Raw genomic sequence first — 15,829 nt, forward strand, 5'->3', positions numbered from 1 at the left:
AGTGACTGGCGACCAAGCAGCAAAGCGACGGTTTCTTTTAGCGTCTGGCGTCACAGAACAAGCTGTAGCTCTATCAAATAAATACAATTGTGCTAAAACCGCACGGTACCTTAACAAAACTGTGCGCTAACGTAAATAACGGTTCTAAGGCATCTGTCGTATTGCTATTTGGCTCGAGGATTGGGGTTTTTTTTGCATCCATTTACAGTAACTTCACTAGTTTTGACGGGTTTGATTGGAAAGTGACTCGGTTTAAAGCACAGACAGGAGAATTACTGGACACGTTTTAACATAATGAATGACATAATTAATAAATAATTGACAAATAAAACTCACTACGCCTTGCTTTGTTGACAATAATGACAATTCATGATGGTTAACAATGTAATATTCAGGATTTTGCATAGAAAAACGTTTAACTATTAAAATTATGGGCAGAAAATGCCTCATTTAAATAGTTAAACATCTATGAATGAAAAGGAACATCTATGAATGACTTTAATTAAAAAATAAGTGCAGTTTGAATACTTTAGATATATTTCATGTTTCCTTTCTTCCTTTTTTTTAATACATTTTTTTTACCACACTTTGATTAAAAAATAATAATAATAATAAAATAAAGTATTTTAAAAATGTTTAGAATAACCCTGAAATGTTAAAAAAATAAAATAAAATTGTACAAGTCTTTATTCGGGTGATTTAGTTGATTTCACTGTCCAATACTTTTTCTGTCTATGCTTGAAGTAAATAGTCCATATTCTGACCCTGGTTCATATTGGCATAAAACAACTCCAAAAGGCAACGAGTGACTGAAATAAAACGCTTATCTCTTAAAAACACAATAAAGAATCATATAAAACACGTCGGCAGGGAGCAGGAGGGGGCAGCACAGAGCGGGGGCCGTGGTTTTGGGTGGGTCTCTTAAAGGGCCAGTTCAGCCATGGCGCGCTCCAGAGGGTCGCTGGTCCAGTACTCGTGGTCCCAGCCCAGGAACCAGCCCGTGAAGGTCGGGGGTTCGAATCCCTGCTTGACCTTGACGATGGGCGTGCGCCGGTCTCTGCTCGCAGGGTCCGTCTCGATGTAGCGGACGGCTGAGGGACACGCAAAGGTTTAAAGGCGCGAGAAAGGCGGAAAACAGAGATAATTACACTTTTTACAGGTATTTATTCAGTACCTAACTTTAACATATTCAGATCATAATTTTTACATTTTGCCCATTGTAAAGTGCAATATTGATCTAAAATGGCTTAAAATAGAAGTGGGTCCAATGACTTTTGAATGACTAAGTGAATGTCTATGTTTCGTTTACCTGTTTTTATTGTTGAAACATGGTCATGTGACATTAACCCAACATGTAAGACTTGAATTCTTGAGTTTTTTACAATTGAAAATAAATAAATAACAAAGCAAATTTTTTATTATCGCATTAAAGCCCGTTTTACCCTCCTCCAAGCCCGTAAATGGTTGGTATTGGCCACCTTTTCGCCCTTACTGGATTATGGCAATGTTCTCAACATTTATGCATCTGTTAAATGTCTGCAATCTTTAAACACAGTGTATCATAGCGCTTTGGGTGTCGCTCTTTGGGTGCTCCGAGGTTCACCCAAAAGAGGGGTGAATTTCAACAGAGTAAAGGCGTAATGGACGATTTTTCGCCAATTTGAGAACTCAGGCGGAAGTGCCCATACGCACTCCCCCCATGTGGACGCACAAAAAAGCAAAGTGCGATTGTTTATTAGCGCGACGGATCGCATCGCATCTCTCGTCTCCGTAGATTTCCGTCTCTTCTGAGTCATCTCGAACTGTCTTTCTCTGTCTTAATTTTGTCCCGTACACTGAGGGAACTATATTATGATAGATCCATGCGCTTAGACACGCGGAAACGTGCTGCTCTCCTGGGGACGAGCCGCACGAGGCTGCAGGTGAGCGGTAGGTGCATCCTATGATTGATACGTGGAAGGACTAATCGGCAGTCCACGCCACCAGGAAATGAGACTCAGATTTGGTGCCAAAAAATCGTCCGTTACGCCTTTAAAACAATCTGTTGCTGTTCACTGAGTGTTCAAAATGTTCTGAGAAAACTTTGTCTCACACACAAATGAAACTGACAAACAACTGACCTTTTAAGCCGTTTAGGATTGGATTCAATTTCAGTTGCATGTACTTACACGCCTTTTTAGGCTTTGTTTTAAGTTGAGTGTCAGTTTAGTTACTTCGTTCACCCAAAATGTCCTCCCTATCTATATTATGTGACTGCTGCAAATATTTTATGACAGCGATTCCAAAATAAAGGTTGAATTCTGGCTTTCAAGATTAGCAAGAATGTCAAATAACATATGTGCAAATAAAAGAACTACCCAGAGACGCTAAATTCACAGGTCTCTTTTTTTTTGGTCTCTTACCTGAAGCCATGGCCTCGGTCTTCTCTTCTTCCTGAGCTTCGTTTCCTATCCACACAAACACCTGAAACACACACGTATCTTAAGTTGTATTGCGGTTCCACGCCAGAGTCCAGGTCGTTTCTGGGCGTTTAGTCGATTAGTCGATTATTGGGTCAATGGTGTCTTGGTCGAACAAAATATTTACAAGTCCACTTATTATTTGGGACGATTTTAAAGGACTCAAAGGATTGTGAGTGAATTGTTTGTGTGTTTTGTTTGTTCACCAAAAATCTGATCATTATCTGATTTCTGGTGTTATCCCGCTACGGAAATGTCATGTAAACAAGTTAAATCTGAAAAACTCCACCGTCGCCCCCTGCTGTCTCTCGGCGGAAAACCAGCCTCACCTGCCAACAACTCTACTGAGAAACCCTGGCTCTTTTTAAAAATATATATATTTGGAAGTGGATTATACTGTCTTGAAATACTTTTTTGGCAGCTCAGGTTGTTACCTGCTCCCACGTGTCCAGGATCATGACGTCATCCGTGGCCAAGTCGTCCTGGGTCTGCTCCCCGGGAACCTCCTCGATCTGGACAGAGGGAGACGTGGTTACGCCGTGGTAAAAGTTACAATTGATTACATTACGACATCTAAAGGGATCGTTAGTTCCCCATCGATCTTTTTCTATACATGCTTTATATATGGCACGTGACAAAACTGCTTCACTACCTGCGCTGCATTTATTCTTAAACAGAATACAAAACTCTACAAATCGTTCATTCGAGCTGAGACTGCTTTGTAATGGAATGAGCAGAAGTCCTCGCCTATTTGTGGGTTTCAGCCTTTTAGGGCAACATTTTGAGGACTTTGCACCATTCAAAAGATGCGATATTTTTTCTAGTAAAATGAGTGCTGCCTTTGTGAGAAAAACATCTCAGTCTATTTGGGTGTTTCTCAGTTTTCCGTGGTTCTGAACCCCCTGGGACGAACACAAAAAGCCTGAGCCGTACGATGAAGTTGCCCGTCTTGTTGGAGCAGGCGAACAGTCTCGGCGGGTGAGCGTCCATCTTGTCCTTGAGTCTGGTGGAAGTGCGGTACTCGGACTTTCCTCCCAGGATTTCCCAGAAGTCATCTGTGAAGAGAACGGGCCGTTTAAACGGACAAAGACGGACAGATTCAGCGCTGACCCTGAGGTGGTCTGATGGTTGATTGTTGGGTCATCAACCTTTACAAGACGACACATAAGTGATCTGTTCTTCTGTATCTACCTCTGTATCTACCTGCGTTGCACCAATGAAATTTCCCCATGTGGGACAATAAAGGAATATCTTATCTTATCTTATCTTATTTGTTTACTACGACATTAAATCACACATATTCTGCATTCATTGTATTGTTATAGCCTTTAAAGGAGACATAATGAGCACAATCAACTTTTAAGAGCATTATATCATTGTTTTTCTTCTCATTAAACCACTCACAGTTGTATTCAGAGTGATTCATGTATATTTGGAGACATTGTTCTGACTCCTTGTGTCACGCCCACTGTTCTCTACTCCCGCTGTTCTGCAACTTTATTTTCCTAAACAGTGACACAGACGTAGGATTCGGCTGCGTCCAGCAACAGGGCACGAACGTAATGATCCTCGGTGTCATAGATTATGTAGCAGACAAAAGCACAGTAGGTCTTCATTTAACCTGCTCTTATACCTTTGCTTTTAAGACCTTAAAATAATGTATCCACTGAAAGCACACATTACTTTATTTATTTTTTTATCTGTGAGATGTTATGTAAGATTTGTGTTGGCACTCCATCTACTGGCAGCAGAGAGAATTACCATGGGGAAATAAACCCAAGCTAGCTTTCCCAGACATGCTAATAAAGATGATTTGACGACAGAAATGCTCAGAACGAGTTTGGTAATGATTAATGGACATAAAAGCAGCACATTGGATCTTCGACTCTCTACTTTTGACATCACAAAAGTGGAACATTTGAAACCAAGTATTTTTCTGAGGCTCAGAGGAAGAGGACTCAGGAGTCAGTAAACAAGTGTAAATTAAGCTAAATACAACCCAAGGTCTGTTTCTGATGAAAGAACAATGCTATAACAAGATTATAAACTCAAATAATAAACTTAAATATCTCCATGGAGACTAGAAGATGAAGATAGCAGGCCAAAATTACAGCTCACATCTGTGGAGAGGCAAAACGTGCATTCATGGTAAGAATGCACGTTTTGTTGTGTTTTTTTGGTGATAAAACGCACACATTCAATAAATGCAAGACGGCTCAATTAAATGCCATAGTGAGGAACAATTCAAGTTAAGCAAAAACATCTCCATGGAGACAAGAAGTTACGTAGTGCACCTTTTAAGTCAATCATAACAAAAGAAATGGCTGTACATTATCTCTTTGTGTCTGTCTCACACAAAAACTCTCGCTGTAGAGTTTTGGACTTCACAGATTCTCCTAAATTGCCTTTTCTTGGTTGGCGTTCGACTCTTACAGAAGTTGACAGAAGACCGGCATCAATAGTACATTTAGATGGTGCAACCGCGGTCGAACAAAGCGCCGAACAGGGCACTTTCTGCTTCAAAACAAACCCAGAGACGTGATGGGCCACAGATGAATAATGAAAATCACAGGTCGGGTTCTGCTTCGTTTTGTACCAGTTTCTCTTTATCAGGGGTCAGATTTTTATTTTATGTTTTCTTTTGTGTGAAATATTGATTGTGTTTTGTGTTTTGGCCCGCGGTACATCGAGACGACTGAAACACCAAAGGCCTGATGCAAGAACGCGGCCGTGTGCGCTGCAAAATGAATGAACACAAGCGCTGCCTTTAAAGAGCAGCTTTGTACTGGACTTCGTGGACATTTCGCCGGTTTGTTCAAGGGTCTGCGAGCGCAGCGCAGTGTGTGGAAACGGGGGGGAAGAAGGATCAAGGAGTTGAACCGGTCAATGTATGTATTATATACGGTCATAAGTCTCACTGGTTTTGTCTGTCTGGTGTCTGCCAGGTTTTGGAAGACTGGGCTAAAAAAAAAGGTCAGTTTGTAATGGAAATCGATCAAAAAAATGTATCCAATCAAAACTTTTGAACACTTGAAATATGATAAATCACAATGATTCGCACAGCGCGCTTACGTTAATGTCCTTTATATAACAACATAACATAAATCTTTCTAATTTGCACATTATCTTTCATTATTATTTCACAAATCTATGTAAATAAGCCTATTCGAAAGGCCTTTTGGCAATAATTCAAGTATATATCATAATAAATCCATATGGTCACATGTTTCAGGTAAATTTACAGGACCAACAGGTTTAGTGGAGTTCAAGGCCCTTCAGTGTTCTGCTACAGTTTGGTGGAATATTTGGGTCACATGTGACTTTTATTTTAATGACGGAGCGCACGTCTTTGGATTGTTTTGTGGCGTCGCTCGTAAACGTCAGCCGCTGAGAGATCTGTGCTCGTCCACGTGAAGATTTGTGGATTTTATGTGTACGGAAATTTGACCACGGAAAACCGGCGCTGCTCCTGCTTCGTTCAGGTAAAGTGCGTACTGTATTTTCCGCACTATAAGGCGCACTGTCAATGAATAGTCTATTTTCTATAATTTGACATATATAAGGCGCACCGGATTATAAGGCGCACTTTCGTTTTTGAGAAAATGAAAGGCTTTTAGTGCGGAAAATACGGTAATCTAATAGAGCGTGTTTGAGCTAAACTGTGATTTATCTGTGTACATTTTCCCTGAATAATCGCACGAGTTACACGTTTCACAGCCCTAGTTTTGATTCAGGGATCCAGGAATTTACTTACGATTGCAGTATCATTGGGGATCAGCGTAAGTACAGTTTGTTTAAAAATACTTGAATTTGTCGATATTGAATTGAGCTCTTGTAAAGGAAAACACAGTTATGTTTAGTAAAAAATCAAATAATACTTTTACAGGTACTACGATTGTCATAAGTGTCAAACATCAAATGCTAATCGATACTGAAACTAGTGTCAAAACAAGATACTAATTTGAAGCATCGGTACTAAAGAAAATCCCATAAACTGGACAAAATCTGACAGTTTTAGAACAATTTTGAGCTGGACTAGTGTAGATGCCAAAGCGGAGTAACAGCATGTTTAAAGGCCAATAACAATACAAAAAATAGAGCATAATACGTGTCCTTTAAAGATGCGTGACAGTTATAAAATACTTGTAATATTCTGTTTGATGATTGGACGTCGGAGCTGTGACTCACCGCTCTCTCCGCCCTCGGGCAGCTCCGTCGCGCTCGCTCCCAGGATGTCGCACAGCTGTAGCGCCCCCTGCTTCTCGGTGTCACAGGCGCCTTGACCCACCCACAGGAAACAGCCTCCGGGACCCGCCAAAACAAAGGCGTCGTTGGAGTTCAGGTTAGAGGAAGTAGCATCGACCTGCAAATCATAGGACGTCATTACTTTACTAAGTTTTATCTGCAGCTGGATTTCAGTTTTGCACCTCAAATAAACATGATTCATATCTAAAAGAAAAATACAGTTTAAAGATATATAACATTTTCCAATTCCCAGTGATTGTGGACCATAAATTCAAACTCTGAACCACATGTCACATTATTCTTTTTTTTTTAAATAAAGGTAATAAACATTGTCCATCTCCCTGAGTGTCCTGTCCTCACCTCGACGGCGCGCGTGTATCCGGCTGAGTTGGAGCGGACCTGGAACAGTCTGGTCTCAGCTGGAGTGCTCTGACCTCCGTCTCTGGACGTCCCACCTCTGTGGACCACCATGGGCTTCCCCTCGAACAGACTCATGAGGTGGGCCGGCTCTTTGCCCTGCACCACACGCACCTGACACACAAGCGCAGAGGAGAGCGTGTTACACTTGGTTTGTTATATTTGTATATACTTTTGGGCCCATTTGGAGTCGGTATTTCATGTTTGATCTCTTACATCGCATTATCCTGGTTCAAAATGGTTCCACAACAAAATGAATAGATATTAAAAGAAAGTACATTTTCTTCATTCTTCACTACTGGTCTCAACTTAGACAAACAAAACTGTATATTTACAATGTTATCAAAAATGTAATTCCAAGGCTGTTTGTAAACCTTTGGTTTACAGATCTTAAAATAATATAAACTTATATTTCTGTGATAATAACCTGCTCCAACAAAATATTATATATCCTACAATAGCTACAGCTTAGAATACACTACTGTACAATAACTACACCTTAATATACCTTATCAAAGCATGAACAAAGACTTCATCTATAATCGATAATATAGTTTATTAGGCATGATTCAGGCTTAGTAACAACTTAATTACGGTTAGGGTTAAAGGTTAGAGTATTAGCTAAGCCTGAATCATTCTTAATAAACATTTTGCTCACAGTGAATCTTTGTTCATGCTTTATTAACACATGAACAAGTGTAGTTATTATAAAGCGTTGCATGTAAAAGCACGTTGCACTGTCCGTGACTCGCCTGTAGAGGGAGCCCAAGTGAAACGCTGAACTGAAAAACCTCCAGCGCGACAGTTGTGGCCGCAGTAACTGAAGCGGACACTAGAGGGCAGCACCAAACTGTGTGAAGCTCGCTGCATAAACTTCAACACAGTTTACAGTTTACAGTTACAAAGGATGATCCAGGTTTTCTGCAAAATAGAACTGACCCGAGATTCAAGGTCAGGATTACAAAAGATATAAAGGTTTTCAAAGATAATTATATGAAAATCTTTGATATATTGAAAGAATCATTTAACTTGGAGAAACAGAACTTGTTTAAGTATTTACAAAGAAGGAGTTATTTTAACAAAAAAAATAAACAACCGTTATAACCCTCTGATTTAATTTTTTATTAAGGCCTATAAATCCGATCTTACAAGGGGAATAATATCTAAAGTATATCAATGCATTATTAACCTGGACAACTACTCTACTGAATATATCAAAAAAACAAATGGGAAAGAGAAGGTAATTTTGTTCTTACGGTTGAGGAGTGGGAAACTGTTTGTATCCCTAACCCATAAAATCACATATCTGTCTCTATATGTGTCACGTTTCTTCATAACACCATGTCAAAGTGCCGTTCCTCACAGGGAAATGCTGACTGTTGTGGCCGCCCGGAGACAAACCACTATCACGTGTTATGGGACTGTCCTGCTGCTCAAAAATATTGGACTGAAATCCACCAGGAGATACAGACTATATTTGACGTTACCATCCCATTTCAGAACTACTTGGACCTCAGAACCTCTGCCATGGACACAATGAATGAATGTCTTTGGAATATAATTTTGGCAGCAGGAAAAAAGGCAATCACAAGGAAATAGATGACACAAACCACCAACGATTAAGGACTGGACCGACATTATAACAGACATTAGACAAATGGAGAAAATGACTTTCAGACTTGACCTGAAAGTGGAAAAATTCAACAACAACTGTGGGCAAGACGGGACGCTTATGTTGGACTTGGTATTCTGTAACTTTATTTATGTTTAAACCATATGGAACCGTTATTATTATTACTCATTACTTGTATTATTGCTACTTATTGCTATTGCTCTTAGATTGTGTTTCCAGATTTGTTTTGTGTGTCTGTAAAATGAGAAGGAGCTGATCAATTATCTCAAAAATCAATGATGCATTCAACTAAAACTATCATCTAATACATGCTTTTACCAAATGTTAATCTGAATAATAAACTCATGGTTAGTTAATCTGTGAACTACTCATGATGTAGTTCCTAGTGCAGTATGGATTAGACAGAGAAACCAATTCACACACGTTCATGCTGCGGCAAAGTATGCAGCTAAACGTGCAACGATTATTACATAAAATATGCTTAATGTGGTTCAAAAATGCTCAAACACAAACAGAATGACTTAAACATGCGTGAATAGAGTGTGTGGTTTTTGTTTCGTCAATGCGTCTCTTTCTAAAGTTAACAAGGGAGAGTGAAAATGAGTTAGTTTGTACGTTTACATGTCCATCGAGAAAACCCGCCCAAATCTGATTACAACAGGATTCCAGGAAGAGGGGGAAACCCGGTTCAGATTCTGATTATTCCTGCTGCGTGAAAACAGTGCACAAGAAGAAACCAGTGCCAGGAAAACTTGTGTTTTACAGGTTTAGACGAGTAACAACGAACTGACTAAACAAGTCGATTGTACGAGATAATTAGAGGATCGCAGTCGTTATCGGGACTGTACGAACTATAAAACGTGACCAAAAAGACCTTTTTATTACATGGATATCGGCAGTTTTTAATCAGAATGTCAGAAAATAGTGAACAATTTCTGATTTCCAACAATAATACGTTTTAGTTATAATTGTTCTCTGTCTGGAAACTTAGAATGACAATATTTCTGCCTTTATTTTGGTTAAAAACATATTCAAAAAGTCTAAATGTACAATAGAAATAGTCATTATACCAGACTAAACTACTAAATTTTTTGTTGGTTGCAGAATTACTGCTGCTGATTAACTTGTAGTTTATTTTGTTTGGTTTTATTTATCACCCGAGCTTAAAAGTGAAAGTACAAACGACTGTAACGCCGCTCTCTTAAACTGAGCACAGGCCAATAATGTGTAAACTCTGCACTTGTTTTCTTGGCTCACTGTTTGCAGCTGTTTGTCTGTTTTGAGCCGGTCTGCCCAATTTGCCGCCGTAATCGGACTACGGTTGGACAAGTGGCCTAATGGGAGTACTCGGTGCATGTAAACGTGGCGAATAAGTCAGTCGGTCACAAGTGAGCGGAGGATGAAGATGGAGATACCTGCGTGGTTATGGGAGCGCCAACAACCTGAAGAGACGGCACAGGGTCGTAAAGAAACGCAACAGGAAGAGGAAGAAGCAGAGGGAAAGGTCAGAGGTCAGCAGGAGGAGGAGGAGCAGCCTGAGAACTTAAAGCGCCTATGCCAGGTTGGATGACTCATTGAATTGAAATGCAGTTACGATAAATATGTTTTACATTTTGCAAAACATTATAAAAATGTATCCCAGCTATTTTTTTAGGTTTATTCATGGGTTTGAAGGGACGTCACACACTTGTTGCTACTGCCATCTTGAGGATGTAAGCCGCATGCTCACTGTGGGCTGTGCCAACAAAAAGTCTCAAAACAAAGGAGTCCTCTTGTGTAACGTCCCCAAAGTTTGTCCACAAATGTGTTACTGTGTTCAGGAGGGACCAGTGGACTTACAGAAATCCCTCCAGAGCTGTTTGTTTCAGGTCGTTATCAGCTGGCTAATGCTAGTGTACATATTATTTTGTGACTATGCTAATAAGCGTTAGCCTACTTGCAGACAGTTTTAACGGGCCTAATTTACAACTGTCCTGGTGTTATATTTTAGGATCAGACACAAAGTCCGTGCTCTTGAAAGCTTTGAGGGCTTGTCCGGTGCAGAGGCTTGTGGACGAGGAAGAGCAGATGGAAATGTCCACAAAAGTTTGTTGTGGCAAGTTTCTCGCTGCTTTTAAGTGTCAGCGACTTGTAGACTGTAGATAAGGACCAAAGCCCAGAACTTCTGTCTTCTTGAAGTGTCAACCCTTTTCATTTTCAGTTTTTCATGTCTAACAGCAGAGATGCAACAGCATGCGTGACGTCTTCAACGTGGAGAGAACAATTACATCACGTGACTGAAACCCATGGATAATTTTACTTCCTGGTTGTAATTGATGACACTACAAACATCACATTACCCAGCAACTACAGGGCTAAAACGTATAAAACAATTGACCCATGAAAACAAATGAAAGCTATTAATGTTTAGAATTCATGTGAGGGTCAAAATAGTTGTCTTTTTTGTGTGAATTCTGCATAACCTTTGTGTGATGTCACTTCCTGTCATTTTCTATAGCTTTTTTTCTCCACAAATTGCTACTTGATTGGCGTAAAACTATCATTCATATTTACAACAGGCAAAAATACACAATATAGAGTCAAGCGCCCTTTAACGGGTGGACGATGCGTTTAAACCTGGACGTGGCGCGGCGTGCGGTGTCTTTACCTGGACTGGTCCGCCGCCCAGCTCGTCGTCCAGCTGAGCGCCCAAGATGGCCGACGCTCCGATCTCGTCCTGGCTGGAGTCAGAGCCTTGCCTGAAAACACACAACAAACGGCGTCTCTGAAAGAACGACGTGCAGCTTTTCATGGGAAGAGTATTTTTAGGCCAATCTATCGCCCAAAAGACAGACTAAATGTAAATAACAGTTTTTATCAGGCTGTTTTTGTTATATTTCTATTTATTTAGTCTTTAGGAAAGTTCAGTTACATAAAGCCGGTCACAAACATGAGGAATAACAACATGAATAATAACATGATTTCAGTCTTGTTCGGTCACAGTTTCATCATGAAGAAGCGTTAAATTGTGATGTTTTTTTACAACTAAAGCGAGTTATTTCAGCAGCAGGAAAGTGAACAAAGCAGCAATTTGAGTTGAAAGTCCAGAGACACAATGAACTCCAAGAGGAAACAACTTTATGACATGGTTATAATATAATCTCACAAAACATTTCTCAGTATGACCAGTACAGTACAGTTACTCTTTCTTTTTGTGTTATTCAGAATTCAGCTACTTTCCTAAAATCAGAAGAAAACATTGTGGTATTTGATCATAAAAGCAGAACATGCCACTCACCACATGTAGATGATGTGCCCCTGTCGTCCGCCGTGGCTGTAGTTGTACAGGATGATGTAACTGTCTCCTCCGTAGAACTGACCGTAAGTCGACGGATCCACGGGAACTTTGTCCGAGCCCTCGATGCGCCAGATCTGGAATATGCAGTTTTGAAACGTTCACGTGCAGTAATATAATGCTCTTGACTGTAACCACGGTGAACTGGACTGCTAGAATTATACAGCTCTAAAGTTATGTTCAACAGACGTAGCTGGATGCTTCGCGTATATTTATTTTTTATAGTTTGCATCTTTGTTTGTATTTCTAGCATGTTTCGTACATTTATGGTGGCTGTGCTTTTAAAATGACGCTCTTAACGTTTCCTTTTCCCTACTTTTTGCGCACCTGTGTCGGGACAAACGGAGCGGGTCAAAGGAGAAGTGAGAAGATGCACGTGAGAGGAATATAAACAAAGCCAAAACGGTCGTGACGGAGCCCCGTGCACGACACAGAGAGGGCATGATTCTGGTGGCGCGCAATGGCAGGACGAGGGTCATTCTCTGTAGGTGTTGAGCACAGAATGGCAATGCTCTTGAGCGGAATGCGATGACGACACCGCGGCCCACACACGAGGAGGCCAGGAGCACCCGAGGGACACCAAACGAGACGGACCAGACCTGAGCACCACAATGTGACGTATGAGCAGCGTCAGGGTTCAGAGTCCTGCCCGGCCCGTGAGTCAGGACTAGTTTCTGGTGGTGATCTTTGACCTTGCCGTGCTGCAGGTGTGTTCTGTGCTGGCTCGCTGCCTGGTTTTGTGTCCAAGTTGGACCTGAGAACTGAGGCTCGGAGTCCCAGCGGATATTAGGGACAGATTTTTGTGCTGCGTCTATTTTTAACTCTTTAGCTATTTTTAACTTTAACATATTCAGAATCAGATCCAGAACTAAACCAGAACTGAATCAGAGTTAAACCAGAGTCAAACCAGAGTTAAACCAGATCTAAACCAGAACTGAACCAGAGTCAAACCAGAGTTAAACTATAGTTAAACCAGAGTTAAACTATAGTTAAACCAGAGTTAAACCAGAGTTAAACTATAGTTAAACCAGAGTTAAACCAGAGTTAAACCAGAACTGAACCTGAGTCAAACCAGAGTTAAACTATAGTTAAACCAGAGTTAAACTATAGTTAAACCAGAGTTAAACCAGAGTTAAACTATAGTTAAACCAGAGTTAAACCAGAGTTAAACCAGAACTGAACCAGAGTCAAACCAGAGTTAAACTATAGTTAAACCAGAGTTAAACTATAGTTAAACCAGAGTTAAACCAGAGTTAAACCAGATCTAAACCAGAACTGAACCAGAGTCAAACCAGAGTTAAACCAGAGTCAAACCAGAGTTAAACTATAGTTAAACCAGAGTTAAACCAGAGTTAAACCAGATCTAAACCAGAACTGAACCAGAGTCAAACCAGAGTTAAACCAGAGTCAAACCAGAGTTAAACCAGTTAAACCAGAGTTAAACCAGAGTCAAACCAGAATTAAACCAGAGTTAAACCAGAGTCAAACCAGAGTTAAACCAGAGTTAAACCAGAGTTAAACCAGTTAAACCAGAGTTAAACCAGAGTTAAACCAGAGTCAAACCAGAGTTAAACCAGAGTTAAACCAGAGTTAAACCAGAGTTAAACCAGAGTCAAACCAGAATTAAACCAGAGTTAAACCAGAGTCAAACCAGAGTTAAACCAGAGTTAAACCAGAGTTAAACCAGAGTCAAACCAGAGTTAAACCAGAGTTAAACCAGAGTTAAACCAGAGTCAAACCAGAGTCAAACCAGAGTTAAACCAGAGTTAAACCAGAGTTAAACCAGAGTCAAACCAGAGTTAAACCAGAGTTAAACCAGAGTCAAACCAGAGTCAAACCAGAGTCAAACCAGAGTTAAACCAGAGTCAAACCAGAGTTAAACTATAGTTAAACCAGAGTTAAACCAGAGTTAAACCAGATCTAAACCAGAACTGAACCAGAGTCAAACCAGAGTTAAACCAGAGTCAAACCAGAGTTAAACCAGTTAAACCAGAGTTAAACCAGAGTTAAACCAGAGTTAAACCAGAACTGAACCAGAGTCAAACCAGAGTTAAACTATAGTTAAACCAGAGTTAAACCAGAGTTAAACCAGATCTAAACCAGAACTGAACCAGAGTCAAACCAGAGTTAAACCAGAGTTAAACCAGAGTTAAACCAGAGTCAAACCAGAATTAAACCAGAGTTAAACCAGAGTCAAACCAGAGTTAAACCAGAGTTAAACCAGAGTTAAACCAGTTAAACCAGAGTTAAACCAGAGTTAAACCAGAGTCAAACCAGAGTTAAACCAGAGTTAAACCAGAGTCAAACCAGAATTAAACCAGAGTTAAACCAGAGTCAAACCAGAGTTAAACCAGAGTTAAACCAGAGTTAAACCAGAGTCAAACCAGAGTTAAACCAGAGTTAAACCAGAGTTAAACCAGTTAAACCAGAGTTAAACCAGAGTTAAACCAGAGTCAAACCAGAGTTAAACCAGAGTTAAACCAGAGTCAAACCAGAATTAAACCAGAGTTAAACCAGAGTCAAACCAGAGTTAAACCAGAGTTAAACCAGAGTTAAACCAGAGTCAAACCAGAGTTAAACCAGAGTTAAACCAGAGTTAAACCAGAGTTAAACCAGAGTTAAACCAGAGTCAAACCAGAGTCAAACCAGAGTCAAACCAGAGTTAAACCAGAGTCAAACCAGAGTTAAACTATAGTTAAACCAGAGTTAAACCAGAGTTAAACCAGATCTAAACCAGAACTGAACCAGAGTCAAACCAGAGTTAAACCAGAGTCAAACCAGAGTTAAACCAGTTAAACCAGAGTTAAACCAGAGTTAAACCAGAGTTAAACCAGAACTGAACCAGAGTCAAACCAGAGTTAAACTATAGTTAAACCAGAGTTAAACCAGAGTTAAACCAGATCTAAACCAGAACTGAACCAGAGTCAAACCAGAGTTAAACCAGAGTTAAACCAGAGTTAAACCAGAGTCAAACCAGAATTAAACCAGAGTTAAACCAGAGTCAAACCAGAGTTAAACCAGAGTTAAACCAGAGTTAAACCAGTTAAACCAGAGTTAAACCAGAGTTAAACCAGAGTCAAACCAGAGTTAAACCAGAGTTAAACCAGAGTCAAACCAGAATTAAACCAGAGTTAAACCAGAGTCAAACCAGAGTTAAACCAGAGTTAAACCAGAGTTAAACCAGAGTCAAACCAGAGTTAAACCAGAGTTAAACCAGAGTTAAACCAGTTAAACCAGAGTTAAACCAGAGTTAAACCAGAGTCAAACCAGAGTTAAACCAGAGTTAAACCAGAGTCAAACCAGAATTAAACCAGAGTTAAACCAGAGTCAAACCAGAGTTAAACCAGAGTTAAACCAGAGTTAAACCAGAGTCAAACCAGAGTTAAACCAGAGTTAAACCAGAGTTAAACCAGAGTCAAACCAGAGTTAAACCAGAGTTAAACCAGAGTTAAACCAGAGTCAAACCAGAGTTAAACCAGAGTTAAACCAGAGTTAAACCAGAGTCAAACCAGAGTTAAACCAGAGTTAAACCAGAGTTAAACCAGAACTGAACCAGAGTCAAACCAGAGTTAAACTATAGTTAAACCAGAGTTAAACCAGAGTTAAACCAGATCTAAACCAGAACTGAACCAGAGTCAAACCAGAGTTAAACCAGAGTTAAACCAGAGTTAAACCAGAGTCAAACCAGAATTAAACCAGAGTTAAACCAGAGTCAAACCAGAGTTAAACCAGAGTTAAACC

General features: G+C 40.1%; 1 protein-coding gene across 2 annotated transcripts in view; it reads right to left on the minus strand.

Moving 5' to 3' along the window:
- Positions 1-629: 629 nt before the first annotated feature.
- The window catches only part of gsna (gelsolin a), a 37,420-nt gene continuing 22,220 nt past the window's right edge, over positions 630-15,829 (minus strand). Inside the window, exons 9-17 of one of the 2 annotated variants that reach the window (XM_072453482.1) lie at positions 12,032-12,165; positions 11,402-11,492; positions 10,170-10,196; positions 7,065-7,235; positions 6,648-6,822; positions 3,393-3,514; positions 2,894-2,971; positions 2,403-2,463; positions 630-1,091 (exon numbers count right to left, since the gene is read on the minus strand). In XM_072453482.1, the coding sequence (XP_072309583.1) occupies positions 922-1,091; positions 2,403-2,463; positions 2,894-2,971; positions 3,393-3,514; positions 6,648-6,822; positions 7,065-7,235; positions 10,170-10,196; positions 11,402-11,492; positions 12,032-12,165 (1,029 nt within the window). In that variant the 3' untranslated portion in view covers positions 630-921. The remainder of the gene's footprint in view (positions 1,092-2,402; positions 2,464-2,893; positions 2,972-3,392; positions 3,515-6,647; positions 6,823-7,064; positions 7,236-10,169; positions 10,197-11,401; positions 11,493-12,031; positions 12,166-15,829) is intronic. The other variant, XM_072453483.1, reaches the window with a different exon arrangement.

The sequence above is a fragment of the Eucyclogobius newberryi genome, unplaced genomic scaffold, assembly GCF_026437365.1.
Source record: "Eucyclogobius newberryi isolate DKJ021-1_F unplaced genomic scaffold, fEucNew1.0.hap1 SCAF_2, whole genome shotgun sequence".
In the NCBI taxonomy this organism is placed as follows: Eukaryota; Metazoa; Chordata; class Actinopteri; order Gobiiformes; family Gobiidae; genus Eucyclogobius; species Eucyclogobius newberryi.